At 35.1% G+C, this 22,888-nt stretch overlaps 1 protein-coding gene across 1 annotated transcript in view; it reads left to right on the top strand.

Moving 5' to 3' along the window:
- Nucleotides 1-2,809: 2,809 nt before the first annotated feature.
- PCM1 (pericentriolar material 1) overlaps nucleotides 2,810-22,888 on the top strand; it is a 75,829-nt gene continuing 55,750 nt past the window's right edge. The window contains exons 1-14 of the mRNA XM_052661543.1: nucleotides 2,810-2,905; nucleotides 5,141-5,386; nucleotides 6,294-6,563; nucleotides 7,498-7,668; nucleotides 7,854-7,970; nucleotides 9,441-9,629; nucleotides 12,747-12,924; nucleotides 13,094-13,183; nucleotides 15,818-15,918; nucleotides 17,851-18,067; nucleotides 20,305-20,506; nucleotides 21,628-21,801; nucleotides 22,332-22,489; nucleotides 22,611-22,855. Of these exons, the coding sequence (XP_052517503.1) occupies nucleotides 2,810-2,905; nucleotides 5,141-5,386; nucleotides 6,294-6,563; nucleotides 7,498-7,668; nucleotides 7,854-7,970; nucleotides 9,441-9,629; nucleotides 12,747-12,924; nucleotides 13,094-13,183; nucleotides 15,818-15,918; nucleotides 17,851-18,067; nucleotides 20,305-20,506; nucleotides 21,628-21,801; nucleotides 22,332-22,489; nucleotides 22,611-22,855 (2,454 nt within the window). The remainder of the gene's footprint in view (nucleotides 2,906-5,140; nucleotides 5,387-6,293; nucleotides 6,564-7,497; nucleotides 7,669-7,853; nucleotides 7,971-9,440; nucleotides 9,630-12,746; nucleotides 12,925-13,093; nucleotides 13,184-15,817; nucleotides 15,919-17,850; nucleotides 18,068-20,304; nucleotides 20,507-21,627; nucleotides 21,802-22,331; nucleotides 22,490-22,610; nucleotides 22,856-22,888) is intronic.

Genomic DNA, 22,888 nt, shown 5'->3' with positions numbered 1-22,888 from the left:
AGAGTCGGACACGACTGAAGTGACTTAGCAGTAGCAGTAGCAGTATGCAATAGATATCTCAAACGTCTCTAAAACTGAGCTCATCTTTTTCTCTCATTAACAGAAATGTGTTTCTTTCCAAATTACTTTAAATGTGTCATCATATACCCTGTTTTCAAGCTAGAAACCCAGGGGTTACCCGTTAACTCCTTTCTCCCTGCCTGATCTCCCACTTCATTATAGTCGCTAAGCCATGTTGATTCCGCCATCAAAATCTTCCTTGCATTGGTCCTCTTCTCTTACACACCTAGTGTTTTGATTATTAAAAGTCTTTCTATGCAAATACTTTATAATAATCATAACATAATCAAAAACTATATAAATTGTATTAATGTGTTTACAGAATAAAATTTAGAGGGTAGATATCAGTAGTTTTAAAGGTGACTTTGAAGAGGTTAAAGAGGTTGACATAAGAAAGAAATGACTTGCCTTTGTTTTCTACCTGTTATAGGGTGAGATAGCTACTCCCATAAAGAAAGCAGCTGAATACAGTGAGAATTGATCCACAGGCAGTAACTTCATTAGCTTCATGCTGATAATTTTATTTCTGTAGGAGTATGCCTTCTCAACCATTTCGTATCATTATTACTGAGATATAAATACTCAATATCATCTTACATCAATCACAACTAGACAAAGTTGTTTATAAACTTGGTAGACTTTATTTAGTAAATGGTCTTTTAAAATGATTTTTAAGAAATAGTTGATATATTTTCCCCAGACTAATTTTAATATGTTTTAAATTGTTTTAGAAACTTGTGTTCAAAGTCATTAGCTTATCACTAGATCCTTAGGAAAAGCTCATTTTAGGAAGAATTCATCATAATAAAAAAATGAGTATAAAACATCTCTTTGAATATATTTTTAATTTATCTTAAAGTTACTTTATTATTACTCTCCTGATAGAAAATGTAACATACTGTACTTTACCAAAAAATTGGTTAGAGTTTTTACTTAAATATTTTAGTAATTTCTCTTCTAATCTCCACTTTAAGATAAATTGTTTTTTTGTAATGTTAGGTATTGTTTTCACCTCTGTTGCTTATGTATTTTTTTGAGCTCCTATTCTTTAATATTACAAATTACATCAGTGCATCTTAGAAAAAGGTAGATGTAAAATGTTTCATTTTAATGAGTCAGTTCACTGGACATACCTCTTTATGAGTATCAGTTATTTTGCAAAGTTCTTAAATATATTTCTAGTGTAAAAAATGTTGTAAAATATTGCTGAAAATATATAAGGTAAAGAGCAAAAATCTCATTCCTACCCCATAATCAATAACTGCTTTCACGCAAGCATTTTTTAATATAGTAAAGATTCTAATTATATACTTCATATTTCTTTCAGATTTTTTTCCCAGCTTGTCATTTACTGTCTATTCTCAGTATACGTAGGATTCACTTGTGTGTGAATAAAATTGGTTGAACATATTCCTTTTTATTTCCACAGTCCAAATTAGTAAAAATCTCTATTTTTAAAGCTTGTTCTTTTTTCTTTTATTTGACTCTTTAATCTTATTCATCTATTTTTAATCTACTGGATAGTATCTTGGTTTATGGTGTAAGGCTGACTTTTTCATCTGAGGGGAATTAAGCTCTAATGCTCTAAGGCATCTGTTGTTTACTATGAATTAATTGTGTGTCTGGAATGGTACTGGGTATGTACCATCCTTGGGAGAATTGAGAAAATAGTCACTGAGATCATTTTTCTGTGTTTTGTGTTTAAGATGATGAATCCTAGTTTAGGAAGTCTGTTAAAGCTTTAAATAAACTTTTTTCAACATTGTTAGCAAATTGTCCCATCAATTGAATAATCTTTTACCACTCAATTATTGCAAAGGTTAAATGATAAAAATGTTTAGCGTTAGCACTTGGCATATAGTGAACAAAATTGATATTAGCTATAGTTAATTTTTGTCATTAAATTTTTTGATTTGGGTATATTTGAGGATTTTCTTTATGAGTGGTGCTTATTGAACCATATAGATACTTAATGTGGTTTAATATCTTGGGATTAATTTTCTACTCTCTTGACCACTACAGCAACTCTTGCTTTTATTTTTCAGGTAATTTTTTTTTAACTTGTTTGTTCTTCCAGATGGTTTTTAGAATTGTTCTGTCAAATTCCAAGAATCCCAGTGGGTATTTAATTAAGTCTATAAATTTAGAAAAAATGTTTAGTTTTCTCATTAAGGAGATAGTATGTTTTTCCACTTATTCACATTTTCTCTTGTGTTGTTTTATAGAATTTAATAGTGCTTCTTGTATGTGTTTAACTGAATCACTTTGCTATGCAGCAGAAATAAGCACAACATTGTAAATCAACTATACTTCGATTTAAAAAACAATGTGTCTTTACATAGGGCAAAATTATGTTATTTCTAGATAATTTTACTTTTTGTCGCTATTATAAGTGATATCATTTCCATCCAGTAACTTTTTCCTACCTCTTTACCTTTTTTGATTGTGTCAAATAAATTGAGTAACCTTAAAGGATGCAAGCCTGTAGAAAGAGTGGATATTCCAAGGTTTGTTCCTTCCCCTCCCCATCACTTCAGCTACTTAATGCATGCTAAACATACTATGCCTGTGGCAGCTAAATCATTTTGTGTGTGGTTGATGGTGCCTCTTTTATTTCATAAAATCAACTTTTCTGATACTTGTTTCTATTGCTAAGCTTCATGGAATGATTTAAATATTACAGCTTGTTTTTATATGTTAAAAAGTTAGTCTTCACTTGTTTTGCAGAAGATTAATTGTAAAAGCCAGTATGGCCACAGGAGGAGGTCCTTTTGAAGAAGGTGTGAATGAGCAGGATTTACCAAACTGGAGCAATGAGAGTGTTGATGACCGACTTAACAATATGGTAAGATATCTTATTATTGATGGTGTGTTGTTGGCTACTGATGTTAAAATGCAACTTTCCCCTGACTTAGCCAAGTCATCCTCACTGAAACTGTGTAGACACAGTTTTTCTTGCTGGCTGATATATTAAATGACCCTGGGCTATTTGGTATATTAGTTGAAGACATTTTTGTTTGCAGGTAACATATCAACTTGAGTTAGCTTAAACTGAAAAGGAAGGAGATTTATTATAAGAGTGTGAAGATGTTTTATGGAAAATAAGTTAAAGGAATATAGCTAGGTTTTAGGAAGGGACTAGAAAAAGCAATCAGAAAGTTGTCAAGAATTACTTTTCACTTCACTAACTCTTTGCTTCTGAATGCCTCTACTAAACCCAACTTTATTTTTATAGACCAGTTTTCTCTATCGTCTTGTCCACATGATATACTGTGGCTGCCCCTTCATTCTACAGTTTTCAGTTATGGCTGCTGTTATAGACTGACTAGTTATCTGTTAGTTTCAATTTGAAATTTTAAAGTATGATTATCCTAACTTGTATTAGATATGCATCTCTTTTCTAGTCACCTGTGGCCAAGATTGGGTGGGGTAAGTAGAATAGGAGGTTGGCAGGAACATTCACATGTGAATTGTGCTGGAGGGACAGTGTATAGAGAAGGAAATTTTATTACAAGAGAGAAAAATATCCCAAAAGGTGTTAGTAAAGTTAAACTAAAACATTCTTCTAATATGGATAAGGTGGGAATTTATAGAACTTTTGAATGTGTTATGTAAGTATAGCTAAGTAAATAAACATATTTTCTGGTAAAACATTCAGTTCAGTTCAGTCGCTCAGTCTTGTCAGACTTTTTGCGACCCGATGGGCTGCAGCACGCCGGGCCTCCCTGTCCATCACCAGCTCCCGGAGTTTACTCAAACTCATGTCCATTGAGTCAGTGATGCCATCCAACCATCTCGTCCTCTGTCGTCCCCTTCTCCTCCTGCCCTAAATCTTTCCCAGCATCAGGGTCTTTTCAAATGAGTCAGTTCTTCCCATCAGGTGGCCAAAGTATTGGAGTTTCAGCTTTAGCATCATTCCTTCCAAAGAAATACCAGGGCTGATCTCCTTCAGAATGGACTGGTTGGATCTCCTTGCAGTCCAAGGGACTCTCAAGAGTCTTCTCCAACACCACAGTTCAAAAGCATCAATTCTTTGGTGCTTAGCTTTGTTTATAGTCCAACTCTCACATCCATACATGACCACTGGAAAAACCATAGCCTTGACTAGACGGACCTTTGTTGGCAAAGTAATGTCTCTGCTTTTGAATATGCTATCTAGGTTGGTCATAACTTTTCTTCCAAGGAGCAAGCATCTTTCGATTTCAGGGTTGGCAGTCACCATCTGCAATGATTTTGGAGCCCCCCAAAATAAAGTTTGTCACCATTTGCACTGTTTCCCCAACTATTTGTCATGAAGGATGGGACCAGATGCCATGATCTTAGTTTTCTGAATGTTGAGCTTTAAACCAACTTTTTCACTCTCCTCTTTCACTTTCATCAAGAGGCTCTTTAGTTTTTCTTCTCTTTCTGCCATATTCTTTTTTATCATTTCATATCAGACCTTATCATGTAGTACATTGTTCCCTATAGAAAATAATAATAGTTAACATCGGTTGCTTACTACATGCTAGGCACTGTGCTGGATGTTTTATATATGTTATTTTAAATTGTGTTTTAAAGGTGACGCTATTTTAGAGATTAGGAAACAGATTTATGAAGGTGAAATAAATTGCCTAGGGTCACACAGTGGAGCATTTCTTCATATAACAGTAATTGTTTTAGAACACAGGTTGATTCCTGATCTGTCTACCTATACATGTTGACTTTAAAAGAGACCAGTGAAGATATCTATAATTTTATTTCACTAATCAGTTTATAAATAATAAGGAACCATTTTAAAAAATGCTTTGAAAATATTTAGACTGATGCTAGGGTTAGAGGTTGGGTATTTATTAATGATTTGTGATAGGGAAATAGTTATTTTCTGAATAATTACAATTTCAGCACAGTTTAAAATTTAGGCTACGTGTAATAGAGGGAAAATGGGCTAATGCAGGTAAGTAATTGTCTCTAAGACTGTGTATTTATGTGAAAAATGTTTTGTCATTTCTAACTTAAAGACCCCAAATTTTACAGCGTACCAAAATATTTTCCTGATTTGATAGAGGCCATATTAACATTTGCCTTTACTTTTTTAAAGGATTGGGGCAGCCAGCAGAAGAAGGCAAATAGGTCATCAGAAAAAAATAAGAGAAAATTTGGTGTAGAAAGTGATAAAAGGGTAACTAATGATATTTCTCCGGAGTCATCGCCGGGAGTTGGAAGACGAAGAACAAAGACTTCACTGACGTTTCCACATAGTAGATACGTGACTCAGATGTCTGTTCCCGAGCAGGCAGAACTAGAAAAACTCAAACAGCGCATAAACTTCAGTGATTTAGATCAGGTTTGTAAATTACTTTACAAATCAAGTTATGACTATGGAAAGTATTTGCCATAGATAAGTCATTTGTCTTAATGAAATTGAACTGTTTATTTCTTTTTCTTAGTTTCTGTGCATATGGAAAGAATGTTAATCAGTGCTGATGGTACTGTGTTCTTTGGAAGGCAACAAAGTCCTTATTTCTAAACTTGCTGAGGACAGGTTTTACAGAACTTTATTATTACAGTGTTTGGCTGACTTAAATGATTTCAATTTGAAACTAAAATTTGCATGCTACTAACTGGGTAAGATAGCTATTAAGCAAAAGAGAAGATCCAGTTTAGAATATTTATCATTGGCTAAGTGTGGAATGTGCTGTTATCTCAAGTTTAGAGTAAAACTGTTATTTGTATTTATAATCACCGAAGTCAAGTTTAGAACTAAAAGCAAGTAGAAATGAAAATGAACTTTTCACATTTTATTGTCTGATCTGTATTTGATAAAGTTTCTCTAAATATGCATAAAGATAGTTTCTAGTCTGGTATGATGACAGTGATGATCATCTATCATTTAGTCACCTTTGTATCAGTTATTGAACAGTTATTATATGCCGGGCACTAAGTTGAATAATTTATCAGACAGTGCTTCACGTTGACACATCTTTACGTTAATGTTTGTGTTAATTAACATTGATTCATTAGGTCCAAAGCCTATGTTATATTCTGTGATCAAGTATGACTAGCAATCTGAGTTATAAATATGGTTCATAATAGTTTTGTGGGTCTGAAGCCGCTCTGAATCTTATGACAGATCTTTTATATATACCTCCTGAATCAATACCTGATGATGAAGCTGACTAAGAACATTGGATTTTTTTTTTTCATTTTGAAAGATTAATGTTTGTGGGATTTGGTTTTTCTTTCATATATAGAGAAGCATTGGAAGTGATTCTCAAGGTAGAGCAACAGCAGCTAACAACAAACGTCAGCTTAGTGAGAACCGAAAGCCCTTCAACTTTTTGCCTATGCAGATTAATACTAACAAGAGCAAAGATGCCACTATAAGTCCTCAAAAGAGAGAAATGATTGGATCAGCACAGTGTAAAGAGTTGTTTGCTTCTGCTTTAAGTAATGACCTTTTGCAAAACTGTCAAGTCTCTGAAGAAGATGGAAGAGGAGAGCCTGCAATGGAGAGCAGCCAGGTGATATATTTCTTTTACTCTTTGCTTTCATAAACCTCAAAGTAGAAGCATGAAGATTTTAAAAAATACTTATACACATAGAAATTTCAGTTAGGTAGAATTAAAGTACTTCCCAGGTTTCCCATGTGGCACTAGTGGTGAAGAATCCACCTGCCAGTGCAGGAGTCATAAAAGACAAGGGTTTGATCCCTGGGTCAGATAGATGGCCTAGAAGAGGGCATGGCAACCCACTCCAGTGTTCTTGCCTGTAGAATACCCTGGACAAGAGGAGCCTGGCGGGCTACAGTCCATAGGGTCGCAAAGAGCTGGACACAACTGAAGTGACTTACCTTGCACTCAAAGTACTTCCTTAACTTTTTGCTCATTAATCCTGTCAGGTTTATTCAAAACTGTATAAATTTATTTTTACAAAAATGATTGTAGAAGTGGCATAGTCAGGTAAATTAAGACTTTCTGTTCATCTGTGAAATGCTGTATTGTTAATTTTTAGTAAAGAGAAGTCGAAGTAATGTGATGAATAGATTGTTGTAGAAATTTCTTTAAATGGTTATATAATTCATTTGAAAAGATAATTCTGTTTTTAAAGTATTTTAACTTTTAAAATTTATAAAGAAATATTTAAACACTAGAAGAATTTATATAAATAATAGTTTAATATGCTGTTTTATAAAGTTAAGTTTTCAAGTAATGTAAATTAAAACTAATTTTGAAATTAATGCAAATTGGAGTTGTTAGTATTGCCCATTAAGTTTTGATTCAATTGTAAATTTGGTTCAGATCTTGCATGTATGAATTCATGCGATAAACCTAGAAGTATCTTTGGTTATTTGAAATTAAAATCTACAAAGTTGTTGCTGTTCAATAAATTATGCTCATTTTCACATCCTATTTATTTTCATGTCCTCCCCCCACGCCCCTAATATTTCCCCTGCAGATTGTAAGCAGGCTTGTTCAGATTCGTGAGTATATTACTAAAGCTAGTTCCATGAGGGAAGACCTTGTAGAGAAAAATGAAAGATCTGCTAATGTTGAGCGCCTCACTCATCTAATAGATCACCTTAAAGAACAAGAAAAGTCATATATGAAATTTCTCCAGAAAATTCTTGTAAGTTTTGAACCTTTTACATAACGTACTGAGTGATTTTTGTAGTACATCAGTGTGTACCTATGGTGATGACATTCTGATTGCCACCCCAGAGGAGTTAATATATTTAAAAATCGTGCCATCCCTTGTAACATTTTATTGCCCTTTTTAATAGTTGTATGATTTATACCACTAAAATATTTCAGGCTAGAGAAAATGAGGAGGAGGATGTTCGGACTATAGATTCAGCTGTGGGATCTGGTTCTGTAGCTGAGAGCACATCGCTAAACATAGATGTGCGGTCTGAGGCTTCAGATGCCACGGTAAGCGGCTTTTTAGTAATTAAAGTGCTGGAAATGAAGATAAAAACTTTCCCCTTATTTTTCACAATAATACTTTTGTAGGCATTCCTTAATGAAAAATTTTTCTCGGAAGAAACCCTCAGATTGTTAATGCTGTATATATTCTTTTTGAACATGGAAATTTAAAAGTTTTATTTATTAATATGAAAAGTAGTTTTAATGGTTGATTAATAATTTCTGGTCTTCAGCTTGCAAAAACCTGGGTTTCTTCATTTGTATCAGTAAGCACAGCTTTGCTCATTTTAAGAGGCATTGGGAGAGTTAAAATTCTTTGTAGATGTACTAGTTATGCGGACAGTGTCATTGCTTGGCATATTGTCTTTTGGGAAAGCCTCCCAAGTTTCTCTGCCATTGAGGACCCATTTGAAGGCTGTTAGGATTTTCATTTGTCAGGCTAGCCTAGAACTGAAGCCAAACCAGATGGCTGATAAACTGAGCTGAAAATGGGACAGGTTAGCATTTCCTTTGGGATTTATTTAGTGAGAAAAGTATATAAATTTTAACTCTGCAAAATGAGATTTATCAAAATACTGTCTTTTGGGAAAATCAGAAATTTTCAGAACTTTGAGGCAAGATTTGTAAAATACGCTTTGTTAAAGTTAGTATGAAACTAGTATACTTGTAAACATTTTAATTTTAGCAACTGCTCCTATAACCATGCATTAGTAAACTTGAAACCCTGTTGTCACTAATGCCTTTCTTGTGGAAGGACAGACCACGTGTATTGTTGATTTCTGAGGTATGTTTCCAGTTTCTAGTCAGCATTAATCTGAGGGTTTGTTTCCTTTCAGCATCACCCTGCATAGTTTCTTATCTGCCTCCTTTCTCATCCTGCCCTTCCTGATTCGAAGAGGAAACTTGAATTTTTTTTCCTCCATTATTTTCACCAGGAGGTGCTCAGAGGGCTTGATCCAAACGGTTGTTGAAAAATGCAGTCTACTGTGGGGAAATTGTTTTTCTGTTTACAGTGGTGTGGGGAATAATTTCTTTCTCACATTTCATTCCAGCAGAAATGGAAGGGTGGGGGCATGTGTGTAAAGGAATTGTGTTTGAGAGGGGTGGGAAATGGTATAATTGATTATAATAATTTATCTGTATATCTAGTGTATATAGTGTTCACGATGAGATTTTCTTTCATAGCATAAAATCAGGACATTTTGGAAATCAGTAACATATAATAAATGTTAAAATATGCTTCAGTGATTGTTGTATAGCTTGGAAATTGCCTAAGATATGATACTTATTTAGAATAAGCCAATAGTCTAGTCTATGGGAATTTAAAAGTCTAAAATTTTATTGCCACTTGGGGAGAGGGTGGATTAATTTTCTAAATCATGGATTGGTAAATTTTTATATTTATTTACAAGGCTGGCTTGTATGTTAAACAGGAGTTTGTATTAAGAAATTAATATGCTACACTATTTAATAAAGGAGGCATCTTTTAGTCTGAGAATTCGGCCGTGCATTGAGGACAAGCTAGGGAATTCAGCTTCACAAGAACAGGTTTCAGACACTGACGTTACTACAAGTCCAAAGGGGAAAGGTGGCAGACCTCCTCAGCATGGCAGGGAGCTGAGGCCTAATAGGAAATGTAGCCGGAAACGTGGATTTCCCTCAAAGGTATACTTTACAATATTAACTTGGGAACCCTCTAAATGAGCACCTCTTTTGTTCATATTTCCTCTTCCTTATTTGCTTTTCTGTTATTGCTGTAACTTTTAAATTTGTATGTTATTAACATGGTTAGTTGTACAGTAATTTGCATTAGTAAAAATACTTTAGTGTTTTTCTTCTTTTCTGCTTTCTTATTCTTTTCTTCATGGACTATGTGTGGCAGCTGTTTTAATATGCATTAACAAAAGACTTGAAACTTAATCCATTTTCCTTTTTTTTTTTCGCTATTGAGAGCTCAAACTATAACACATTCTTAAACCCTGATCATTAGTTGCCTTTTGTTTCTGATATTTGTGTCGGTGGATTAAAATGGTCCTTTTAAATCTTGTCTTATTTCCTTAGTCACTTATTAAAGAGAGAAAAAATGGAGCAAGCTGTTAGCTTTCCTTTTTTTAAGAATGAAATATTTTTATAGTGATTTTGGTTTATATTTTTTCTTCCCATTGGAAATCCCTTCCCTTCCTTTTATTTTAGAAAAATATTTTATTAGTCAGTTGACTTGTTTCCTAATGTTTTTGCTCCTTTTTTTTCTCCAGTGTTTGCTCTAAATGTTCTTTCTTTAGAAATTTTCCATGACTTGCGTCAAGACATTCAGGAAGGGTTTAAAGACAACTATTTGTGTAGCTCCACTTAAAACAGTTTGAATAAAAAATAGCATTTGTAAAAGTGCTCCTATCCATTTGACAAGAGTACAGTACTATTTTAATTATTGATTATAAATAAGACCAATTTTGTATGTTTTATTACTAGCTTATTGCCTAGGATTAGTCTTTATCTTTGGAGAAAGCAGTGGCAACCCACTCCAGTGTTCTTGCCTGGAGAATCCCAGGGACGGTGGAGCCTGGTGGGCTGCCTTCTATGGGGTCTCACATAGTTGGACATGACTGAAGTGACTTAGCAGTAGCAGCAGCAGCAGCAGCGCATTCTTGATGGTTTTTTCCCTAGGTGAATTTTTGTCTTAATATGTGTAATGTTTCTTTTCTTATTTACTGTTGATGCTTATTGGAGTATTTGATTGATGTCAATCTGGAGATAGTTCTCTGAATCTTTCCAATTGAAATCTGTACCTAATTGGATCTGGTTTATATTTTACCAGTGACTTTGATGAAATTGCTTCCCTTGTGGCTCAGCTGGTAAAGAATCTGCATGCAATGCGGGAGACCTGGGTTTGAGACCTGGGTTTGATCCCTGGGTTGGGAAGATCCCCTGGAGAAGGCAAAGGCTACCCACTCCAGTATTCTGGCCTGGAGAATTCCATGGACTGTATAGACCATGGGGTTGCAAAGAGTCGGACATGACTGAGCAACTTTCACTTTTCGATGAAATTAATTTGGATCAAATCTGAGATGACTCGCTATCACAGATTCATAGTTTTCTCTCACCTTTCAAGTTATTTTATGAGATGTAAACAATCTTAAATTGAGCCAGAACTAAGAAGATGACTTTTTATAGGAATGAGTGTAATGTTAACAGAGTAACTCCACTTGTGTTGGATGGGAGAGAACTGAGTAAATTGTTGTTGATTTGAAAATGGGTTCAGTTTATTGGGAATTCTCCAGGAAATAGTAGCTTAACCAAGATGTGTTATTTCTCTTCCATGTTCATGATAGATAGAGCACTGACCTGGCTTCTCTGATACGTTCATCAAAAATTCTGACTGCAGTCTTTTACGTGTTATTTGATCTTCATTTCTTTGAGTTCTTAATTCTAAGCCATGTACTTACTTTTATTGATTGCCAAGTTACATGGTTAGTTACATTCTTACTCACATTACTGATGAGTTCTGCTTGGGGAGGTAAAGAGAAGAAGTTTTTGCAAAGTATTAGTAAGGAATGTCACCCAGAAGGAAACTTTTCTAGAGCCATTTGTCTTCTCCTTAATTTCTCCTGGAATTACATGTACATAGGGAATACAGATCAGTGCATTTTTATTTTCAAAAGAAATCATTGAACTTTATTTTCCTTGTTAACTTCAGTCAGGGCCAAGGGAGGTCATTCATTTAAAGTCTATAAATAACCCCAACAAAAATTTGATAGCAATGCAAATTTAAAATTGACTATTTCTAAGCTGATAGAAATACTTTATGTAAATATTAGGTAAAATCATTAAACTTTTAAGATATAAAAATTTTAAAAGGCAAATCAGTGATGAAAAATACCATTATGGTATAATTTCATGCACAATTTGACTTAAAATTTTATTGTTTCCAAGTTTCACTTAAGTTTGTCTCTTTGATTACTTGAACATAATGTTTCTGGTTGAGTTACATTTGAATAGGTTGAAGATTAATATTTAAAACTTTATAGTTCTTTATAATTGACACCTATTCAGTCTGTTCCTCTTTTAGGCAAAATGCTGTCTTTAGGGGGAATTTCAAAGTAATTTGTGTTCTTAGGCTTATCTAAAGGAGCATCTTTTAAAAGAAAAAAACATTTTTCTTTATTGTTTGCTTGTATAAAGTGATACAAGTAAATTAAAGCCTTTTACATCAGATAATCAAATAAAAATGCATTTAAAAAATCAAATAAAAATTAAAAAGATTTTCATCTGTTGGTTTTGTTGGGTTTAAACATCCCTTCTAGGAATGAGGCAGAACATTTTTTTGGTCTGGGCTTCTTTTTATGGTCTGGGCTTTTTCAGGGCTACTTTTGGGGCATTAACCTGCTATAATATGCTTCTCCTTTTCCATAAGACCTGTATCTCTCATTCCTGTGTGTGTGTACGTGCACGTGTGCGTGTGTCTGTGTTTCTGTGTGTAGCTTCTTTTGCCTTCTTGACCCTTTTATCTTTGTTTTTGTAAGCCTCTTCCTTTATTTTCCTTTTGTTAATTCTTCATGCTAAGTCTGTGCTTATGGTCTTTTACCTTGAAATTACTTAATTACCTAATTCTTAACATGACAGGCTGTCTCTGTGTCATCATTTTCTTTTTCTTTCCCTTCAAGTCTGTATCTAGGGTTGTATATTTAATACAAATTTATTATTTATGTTTGTAATTTACCATTGATAGTTGACACATGAGCATAGATTTTAATAGATATAAGTGTTATTGGTCTTATTTTTCAGGCCAGAGATCCTCAGCAGGAGCCTATGGAAGAGATAGAAAATTTGAAGAAACAACATGATTTATTAAAAAGGATGTTACAGCAGCAGGAGCAGCTGAGAGCTCTGCAGGGACGACAAGCTGCTCTCCTTGCCCTGCAGCATAAAGCTGAGCAAGCTATAGCTGTGATGGATGATTCCGGTATGCTATACTGTCTTAGGATGTTGTTCTTATAAGTAACGCCCAGTAAGCAATGATATGATTGCAAGGTGGATGCTGGTGGTTATTTAATCAGATTTAGGATTGTTGCCTAGTTTAAAAACCTACATGTAAGGCTTACTCTGTCCTGTGCTTTTCTCTGGTTATGCAGAAAAGGTTGCGGAGACAACTCCTGGTCATCGTACTGTACCAGGTAGACAGCTGGCTCGTTCACCTTTGCATCAGAGAGTACCCATAAGAGGTAAAGGGACAGGCTGTCATTCTGTTTTTGTACCTCAGATTGATAGGGCTCTTGTTGCTTTTATTTTTGCCTTTTGTACTTATTCAGCTAGGATTGCTATACTTTGCTTGCCTGCCAAGGAAGGGTTAAAACTTTTAAGTGAGGCAGCTTCACTATTGTATCAGTAAGGTACCCAGTTGTATGCACTAGTTCCTTTGAACTAAATTTGTATCCTATCCAGTCTCCCTGAGACTCAGAAACGTTCTTTCATTTCTTCCTTCTTCCCTCAGAGCCCTATATCACTTAGATGGAAATAGTATTGAGTTCTTTGGTATTGAATCTAACCTTGCAAATCTTCTCATTACCTTCAAACCTAAGTGTTTAATTTCTCAGTAAGTCCAAAACAAATTGTTACTTTTTAGAACTCAGTAAAACTAGGGTCTAATTTGTAGTAGTGTGTCATCCCAATCTAATAATAATTTATCTCCTGTAGGCTCTCCATTTTAGGTTCTTACTGTGGTTACCCTGTTGTTATTCAGTTTATCATACTGTCTACACTGAGCCCATTGGCTCAACCTTCTGATCACTGTTATTTGTAATTTAATTTTCCATTTTCATAGGAAATTTTTATGACTTGTAAGTTAACTTACTCTTTTGTAGTAATTATATATAGTATAGCATATACCATATATATATAGTTGTATATATATGGTATAGTATATAATTATAATTATGCAAATCTTCATCCCTATTTTTCCCTTGTAGTAAGCAGGTAATTTTTTTTTTATTGTGCTATTATGAATCTGGGACCAAGAGGAGAATGGAGAGGAATTTAAATTTGAACTTATTTTAGTTCAAAAAGAATTTTAGGTTAATGATTGAAGACAATTTTCCTCTTGCACTTCCGAGATTTTGTAGGAGAATACTGATGAAAAAACAAACTTACGGTATTTAATCTTCTGGTCTGTAAGAGAGGCAACATGATTTTCATGGGAAGGAATTTCCCTTTCATCAGTTAACTAGCTTGTGTGTTATCCTAGAGTCTAATTTATTTTTTTCAAATAGTTTGGACTAGATACGTGGGATATTATCCTGCCCTGAAATTCTGATTTCTCATTGAAAAAGCTAATATTTTCTTTCAAAACAGAAATAGTTTATAGTGTCTCTTAGAGCTGGAAAGAGAAGCATGGTTGACTGAGTAGTAGAGCAGTAACTGTTATCAAAATTGTCATCAGAATACTGCCTTGGGAATACAGCCTGATGAAGATAAAACTGTGGTCTTTTAGTATAGCTTGTATCACAAGCAAGTTTCAATAAGTTACCTGTTCTGTTGTAGAACTGGCCTGAAATAAAGTTTCATGGAACATAGCCATGTTCATCTGTTTATGTATTATATATAGTTGTTTTTGCCCTGCAAAGGCAGAATTGGGTAGTTGAGACAAGTAATGTATTTCCACAAAGCCTAACATATTTATTATCTGAATCTTTAAGAAAAGTTTGCTGACCCCTGTATAGAGCATTGATTTTGTTGGGTGAGGTGGGGATTGAGGCTGGTGAGAATCAGCTGGGCTTTTTCAGACTCACCACTTTCCCTGCCACTTTTCCAGCCCAATTTGGTAGATCTGCTTGCACCTCGATTCTGTTGAGTCCCTATTATTTTCCCCCTTTTTAAAAAAATTTATTTTTAATTCAAGGATAAATGCTTTACAGCATTGGTTTGATTTCTGCCATACATCAACATGAATTAGCTATAGGTGTACGTATGTCCCCTCCCTTGAGAACCTCCCTCCCACCCCCCACCCTTTTCCTACCCCTCTAGCTTGTTACAGAGCCCCAGCTGGAGTTCCCTGAGGCAGACGACGCATTTCCGTTGGCCGGCTGGCTGACATATGGTGGTGTATGCTCTTCCATGGTACTTGCTGCGTTCATCTCACCCTCTCCTTCCTTCCTTCCCCTCCCGCCCTTGTGCATAGGTCTGTTCTCTGTGTCTGCATCTCCACTGTTGCCCTGCAAATAGGTTCATCAGTACCATCTTTCTAGATTCCATGTATATGTATTAATATATGATATTTGTTTTTCTCTTTCTGACTTACTTCACTCTGTATAATAGGCTCTAGATTCATCCACCTCATTGGAACTGTGTTGAGTCCTTTGCTTAATTGAGATGTAGCAGTTTCCCTCTTGAGTGCTGGGACAGAAGAAGTTGAACCACAATACTAGAGTTTTATGAGTTTTCCTTTATTTCAGTTTAGATGGAAACATAAAATGATTGGTTTTCAGATAAATCTAAGAGTTAACTAGTTTCAACTTACATTAAGTGACTTTTTAAAATCCCCACCCCTACCCTTCAATTTAGGCTTCCCTGGTTGCTTAGATGGTGAATCTGCCTGCAGTGCAGGAGATGTGGATTTGATCCCTGGGTCAGGAAGCCCTTGGAGAAGGAAGTGTCAGCCCACTCTAGTATTCCTGCTTGAGAAATCCCATGAACAGAGGAGCCTGGCATGGTACAGTCCATGGAGTCACAAAGAGTCAGACATGACTGAGTGACTAAGCATGCCCCCTTCCAATTTATTTTTAGCTTCTCAGAAGTAAAAGTGTTGTTTTCATTTATTTGCTTTAATGAATGGTTGTTAACTTTCTTTCTAATTGTAACAGAAACTACAGGTAGCCTATCTGGAGTCAGTATCACCTCTGAACTAAACGAAGAATTGAATGATCTAATTCAGCATTTTCATAATCAGCTTCGTGATTCTCAGGTATCTGTGATTCTGTATGCCGTGATTCTTATGGCAGCACTTCATTATTTTGTTGTACTGGATTTAAAATCACATTAATGAAAGCAGTGCTGCTCAGACTTTACCAAGCATAATGATGTCACACAGCATGATTGTTAGAAATTGTAGATTTCTCATCAGTGGGAACCTCCACTTCCAAAATTGTTTTGATTCACACATTTGAGATGGGCATCCTGCCATGCAGTTCCCCTGCTGGACATCTTGGGACTATACTTTGGGAAACACTAAATTAGAGGAAATACCTCCTTTAAACATAGTGATGAGTGAAACTTCCTCTTCGTATGCTTCCAGATGACACATTTTTATTTCACCTTAAAGATTGTATAGTCACAACTGTTAGGTTATTGTGAGTCTGTGTTTTTGCAGTGTTTTACTAACAAGAAAGTCCTAAAGTTTAATTTCAGAGTTAATAAGTTTGATGACCTTCGTAAATAATGATATAAATGAAAAATTTCAATCTGTGGACTTCGAATAATAAGGGTGAATTAATCTCTCTCCACTGGAAATGAGTATGGTTGACAGTGCATTATGTCCTGTCTGCTGACCGAGTTAAAATGATCCAACTACTTTGGAGAGTTTCAACTACTTTAGAGAGTTATTTAGCAGTATCTAGTACATTTTCTTTCAGAGAAGGCAATGGCAACCCACTCCAGTACTCTTGCCTGGAAAATCCCATGGATGGAGGAGCCTGGTAGGCTGCAGTCCATGGGGTTGCTAAGAGTCAGACACGACTGAGCGACTTCACTTTCACTTTTCACTTTCATGCATTGGAGAAGGACATGGCAACCCACTCCAGTGTTCTTGCCTAGAGAGTCCTAGGAACTGGGGGAGCCTGGTGGGCTGCCGTCTGTGGGGTCACACAGAGTTGGACACAACTGAAGCGACTTAGCAGCAGCAGCAGCAGTACATTTTCTTTAGTGACCCTGCAGTGGCCCACCTTGGAAAAACTCAGCTATTCAAAAGGAGATACATACAAGAATGTTCATGGCAGCACTGTATTAATAGCAAAGCAGAACCAATCTAAATGTCCATGAACAGGAAAATGGGTTAATAAATTATGATATATACACAGAGCAAAATCCCATAACCAGTTATAGTAAATGAACCAAAGCTAATGAATGAAAATGAAAGTTTAAGAAGGATACCATGTAGCTTATCTTTTAAAATGTGTAATGATTGTATATTTTTTATGGATACATACATAGGTATTACAAAATAAAAACATGTATGAGAATGGTAGATGTCAAATTCCAGATTGTGGTTATCTCTTGAGAGAGTAGTTGGTTGAGGTTTTATATGTATAAAGCTTTAGCTTTAATATTATATCCATAATATTTCTCTAAAAGAATTGATGCGAATGTGGCAAAATATTGAGTTAGCCAAAAAGTTTGTTGGGGTTTTTCCCATAACGTCTTAATATTAAATTTTGAAATTGGACTAAAGTCAATGGTGGTTATTCATATATGATTCCCTAATCCTTTGTGGATTTATGTTTCATAAATGTTTCATTAATTTTTTTTAATAGGAAAGAAGTGTTAGGAAAAACCGATAGGTTAAGAAGTTTATGATGGTGATTCTAAAAAGATGGCAAGAGAGAGGATGAGATATTTGAAGGTTTATTCTGTATAAAATGTGGCATTTCTAGCACTTAATTTAGATCCAGGTAATAACATCCAATAATCCCCACTGTGTAGTTATTTGTGTCTATAAAACAGTATATATAATAGTATGTATAGTGGTGCATCAGAAAACTGTATGTAATTGAGGAAAAGGAAAGACATATGCTTACCCAGCAGTACAACCTACAGATGTTTATCTCTTTTTATAAAGAATCTTTAAAATGAGAATGCAACCTTGAATTGCCTTTTTCTTCTTCTTCTTTTTTTTAATAAGCCTCCAGCTGTTCCAGACAATAGAAGACAAGCAGAAAGTCTTTCATTAACTAGGGAGATTTCTCAGAGCAGAAATCCATCAGTTTCAGAGCATTTACCTGATGAGAAAGTCCAACTTTTTAGCAAGATGAGAGTGTTACAAGAAAAGAAACAAAAAATGGACAAACTTCTTGGAGAACTTCATACACTTCGAGACCAGCATTTGAACAATTCATCATGTAAGTAAATCTGGCTCAGCAGTCTTAAGTATAGGATACATAAGTATATATGTCAACATGTAGTAATTACTTTGTAAATATTTTCTGAATGAATGAATGCATACTCAAGAAAATTAAGATTTTTGTGGTGAAATAGCACTTGCATGTGAAACATTTTTGAGTAATAAAGCAATGTAATGTAGAGCCAAATAGATGGTAGATATGTTCTCTAAAATTCAGAAAAAAAGATGAATTTGGGCTTAAAAACTGGTAGCATTTTAGAAAGGGAAAAGGATCAAAGCACTTAGATACTTGGACACAGTAATGCTGCACTTTTTAGCATATCCAAAATTTTTGCTTAAAAACTGAACCAGATTAGTACATTTATTTTAAAATTATAAAACAGATTTAGGAAGTATTTATATGAAAAAAAATGAGATATGAAAAAATAGCTTAGTGCAGAAAGTTCCAAACACCTCATTTTTTGAAATATAGCAATAGTCATCTCAGGCAGGAGTAGAAAAGGCATACAGTTAGCCTAGTTATACTAGTTAAATAATTATACAACCATTTGGTAGTATCCATGGGGATTGGTACCAGTACTCCCACGCATACCCTCTACAGATAACAAAATGTGAGGGTGCTTAAGTCCCTTATCTAAAATGGCATAGAATTTACATACAATCTAAGCACCTCGTCCAGTCCATTTGAAATCATCTCTGGGTTACTTAAAACACATAATACAATGTCAATGCTGTGTAAACAGTTAACCAGCATGCTGCAGATCCACGTTGTTTTTTTTTTCCTGAATATTTTCTGTCTGCTTTTTGTTAAATCTGCAGATCTCTTGGATATGGAGGGCTGATTGTACTAGTTATTTATATTGATTTACGACTAGTTAGTTATATAAGAAAACCAATGGTCATCTCAGTTATACTATAGAAACTGTCTTTTCCGACCTCATGTTTTACTTGCCTCTGTCTAATTGAGATCTAGTTACTTATCCTCATTTAACCTCATCCTCCAAATCTGGTCACTGCCTCTTCCTCAAACAGTTGATAAGTAGGAGCTATAGCGTTGGAAATTGGAATTGGCGGGATCAACCCCACTGGTCATTATTCTCTAACATTTCAGCTCTGTCTTATTAAAGAAAAGACGAGGGATAGAAAACATCTCTGGATCCCTGTTCCTTGTTCTCCAACCTAATTCTCTGCCACCCTCGAAGAAGTGTACTATTTCTGCCCTGAAACATACTCCTTTCTTTCCCCCGACTTCAGCTGCTCCTCCCCCTCCTCCAGAGTATAATCTAATCCCAGTGCTTATTCTTCCTGAACTGATGATCATAACCAAGAAAAACGTCTTTAAGTTTTTCGGAAGTTGTACTCAGACCCTTGTGGTCAGTTTTATACATATAAAGAAAAGAGCACTCTCTACTGAGACTAAAAAATAATATTTTTCTCTGGGAAAAAGCGTGAAAGCAGCAGCAAAAGGTAGAACAGTCAAGGAATAGAAAGAAAAGACTATTGGAAACCAGCTGTAGTAGGTGGTAATGTGAGCAACAAATGATGGTTGTCATTGTGAGAAAGATAAATGATTATAACTTAGAGTGGTAGGAGAGAAGCTCGAAGGTTCTTAGTCTTCATTCATTGTGCTTGGAAGCATAAGATATCTTTGTCTGATCTGTGTGGACAGAAGAGTAATTAAAATGTAGTTCAAGAACTGCAGAGGATTAGCCATCAACCAATTAGAAAATTTTATTGCATTTCATGGTGTAATGTACTGCAGTCACTTTAACAATTTTGCTTTATCTTTTGGAACAAGAAGAGTTCCATCTTGGAGACCAGATAGAATCCCTCTGGAGTGGAACATTCTCAGGGACCTGATCAGCTAGGGTTGCCCCATAAATTTGTAGCTTGTAGGCTGTACATCATACACAGTGGCTGTGTTTAACTTAACCCAGAAGCAAATTGATCAGAGAAGCACTCGTTACTTTTTCAAGGTAGAATATCATAGTTCTTGGTGATTTCCATCTTGTCTTCCTGCTCTTCTTTCCTTTCTGTTTTAACTCTGGTTGGTTGAGGGACTTGTTAATAAACAAGTAGCCTGGATGTTATATGCTAAAGTTTCACATTTTAAAGCTGCAGAATTTAAGATGTTAATGACTTTTGGTTTTCATTTTTCGCTGTCCAAGCAAACTGTGAATGTGTTGTTTGATGCTATATTTATGTATGTTACCTGGCTTTTTTTTTTTTTGATAGTTGTGCCTTCTTCAGCCTCTCCACAAAGGAGTGTGGATCAGAGAAGTACAACCACAGCTCCCTCTGCTCCTGTAGTCTTAACACCAGTGGTCAATGGAGAATCCAATAACCTCACGCCATCTGTTCCTTATCCTGCTGCTTCTCTAGTTTCTCAGAATCAGAATGAAAATGAAGGCCACCTAAATCCAACTGAAAAACTCCAGTAAATCATTTATACACACATTGTCTACATAGATTATAATTGAATCATAGGGTCAAATTTGGGGGTTTTTGTTGTTGAAAATTCTGGAAAAACTGAATTTAATATGATAAACATTCTTAAGTGATGTAGTGGAAGAGTAAGTGTGTGTGTATTATACATGCGTTTTTGAGTTATCCTAGAGAAATGTAATTTCTGTGAGCTAATGTATTCCTGGGGTCTTCCCCGGTGGCACAGTGGTAGAGAATCTACCTGCCAGTGCAGGACATGCAAGAGATGCGGGTTTGATCCCTGGGTTGGGAAGATCTCCTGAAAGAGGGCATGGCAACCTGCTCCAGTATTCTTGCTTGGAAAATTCCATGGACAGAGGAGCCTGGTGGGCTATAGTCCATAGTGTCACTAAGAGTCAGACAAGACTGAATGAGCACAGCAGTACATAGTATATTCCTATTTTACAAGTAAAGGAACTGCAGTTAAAAGATCTATGTATTTTAGCCCAGACTGTAGAGTCCGAGAGCCTTGAAGTTGTATTTCACAAGGCTATGTGACTATGGACCAATAGCACTCTCACTAAGCCTCTTTCTTCGTCTGGCATAATATATTTGATGATAAAAGTGTTTTAAGTATTAAAAACTATTGGCATTATTCCTGGAATTCAGTAAAAACTCAACAACCTAATTATTATTTTTGTTAAAATGTGACATACTTTATAGAGCTCTATATATTGTAGACAAATTGAGAATTCGGTAAATGCTCAGTAATCCCTGTATGTCGGATTTGCCTGAGAGGTACTATTTAAATGAAATATTTAGTACTTCACATTCTTGATACTTATTAAGAAACCTAGGAATATCTTTGATATTAAGGTTTAAGCTGTTAACATTTGTACCTGTTTAAAGTGAGCACTTTAAGGAGAATTTCTTGTATGTTTGTCTGTAACGTTCGGATATAAGGTGATGAGATTTTGAATAACCTGTACTTGAAATTAAATTCATTGCAGTCTCATACCCTGGGTATTTGACTGAGTTTAACATTTGTATGTGCTGGCTGCTACTGTATGGAAATAGTGTATGCTTTATTTTACTAAAATGGGTGTTAATTTGTATATATTTGTTGTTTATCAGGAAGTTAAATGAAGTTCGAAAGAGGTTGAATGAACTAAGAGAATTAGTTCATTATTATGAGCAAACATCAGATATGATGACAGATGCTGTGAATGAAAACACAAAAGAAGAAGAAACTGAAGAGTCAGAATATGATTCCGAGCATGAAAACTCTGAACCTGTTACTAACATTCGGTGAGAACTTTTTGCAAGTTTGTTTCTCTAACATACTCATTCTAATAGTACTTTTAATATGGAACAGAAAACCCTCAGTAGGGTGCTTACTGTTTGCATTTTACTTAAGCTTTTCTCCTGTAAGTCTGTTGTTTGGTCAGTGTAATCTTAACTTGTCCTGTAAAGAAAAGCAAGTAGGGATGTACTGAGTACAGAAGTTTAGTAAATTTGCTGTTTGTTACATCAAATGTAAGTTAATTATAAGAAGTATATAACTTCTCATTTTCCTGTGTCTTTATTTTTTGGTGTAATTTTAATTTTCTTTGTTGTAATTTTGATTTTTTTAGATATTTTTCTTCTTAAATTTTTGAATAGCTGAAGCCAGTGAAATGCAGGAGCCATTTATTTAAAAGATGAAATTAAATGGGGAAATAGCCAATGATGTTCATAGTTTGGAATTATTTTTATTAGTAGTTCTAAAACTTTGATTTTTTAATATTACATATGTCTTTTTACCTTAAGTAACTTGAGGCTATTTTCCTTCCTTTCAGAAATCCACAAGTAGCTGCCACCTGGAACGAAGTAAATAGTAATTCTAATGCACAGTGTGTTTCTAACAATAGAGATGGGCGAGCAGTTAATTCTAACTGTGAAATTAACAACAGGTCTGCTGCCAACATAAGGGCTCTAAACTTGCCTCCTGCTTCAGGTATGATTGACTCTATTCAAAGATACTTGTACCATATTCTTGGGAAGTGGATTTTCTTTCTTTAGAGCTCTTAATTAAGTTCATTAAGTTACTGCATTTCAGTGATACATATTTTCAGCAGATTGTCGATACAATAGAGAAGGAGAACAGGAGATGCCTGTTGCACAAGGTCAGGATGAGGAGGAGGAGGAGGAGGAGGAGGAGGAAGCAGAAGATGAGGCCCTCAGCGGAGCTTCAGTGTCTAGTCATAGCAGCAGCCTGATCATTGAGACCCCTGAAGATGCTGAATTTGAACATAAGATCCAGAAGCTTATGGCTGCAAAACTGAAACTTAGACACTTACAGAACCTTGTTGCCATGGTGCAGGTAAATACTGCCTTTTTTTTTTTTAATCTGTCA

The sequence above is a fragment of the Budorcas taxicolor genome, chromosome 24 (genome assembly GCF_023091745.1).
Source record: "Budorcas taxicolor isolate Tak-1 chromosome 24, Takin1.1, whole genome shotgun sequence".
NCBI classification, from domain to species: domain Eukaryota; kingdom Metazoa; phylum Chordata; class Mammalia; order Artiodactyla; family Bovidae; genus Budorcas; species Budorcas taxicolor.
This window is presented reverse-complemented; position numbering and strand designations above follow the sequence as displayed.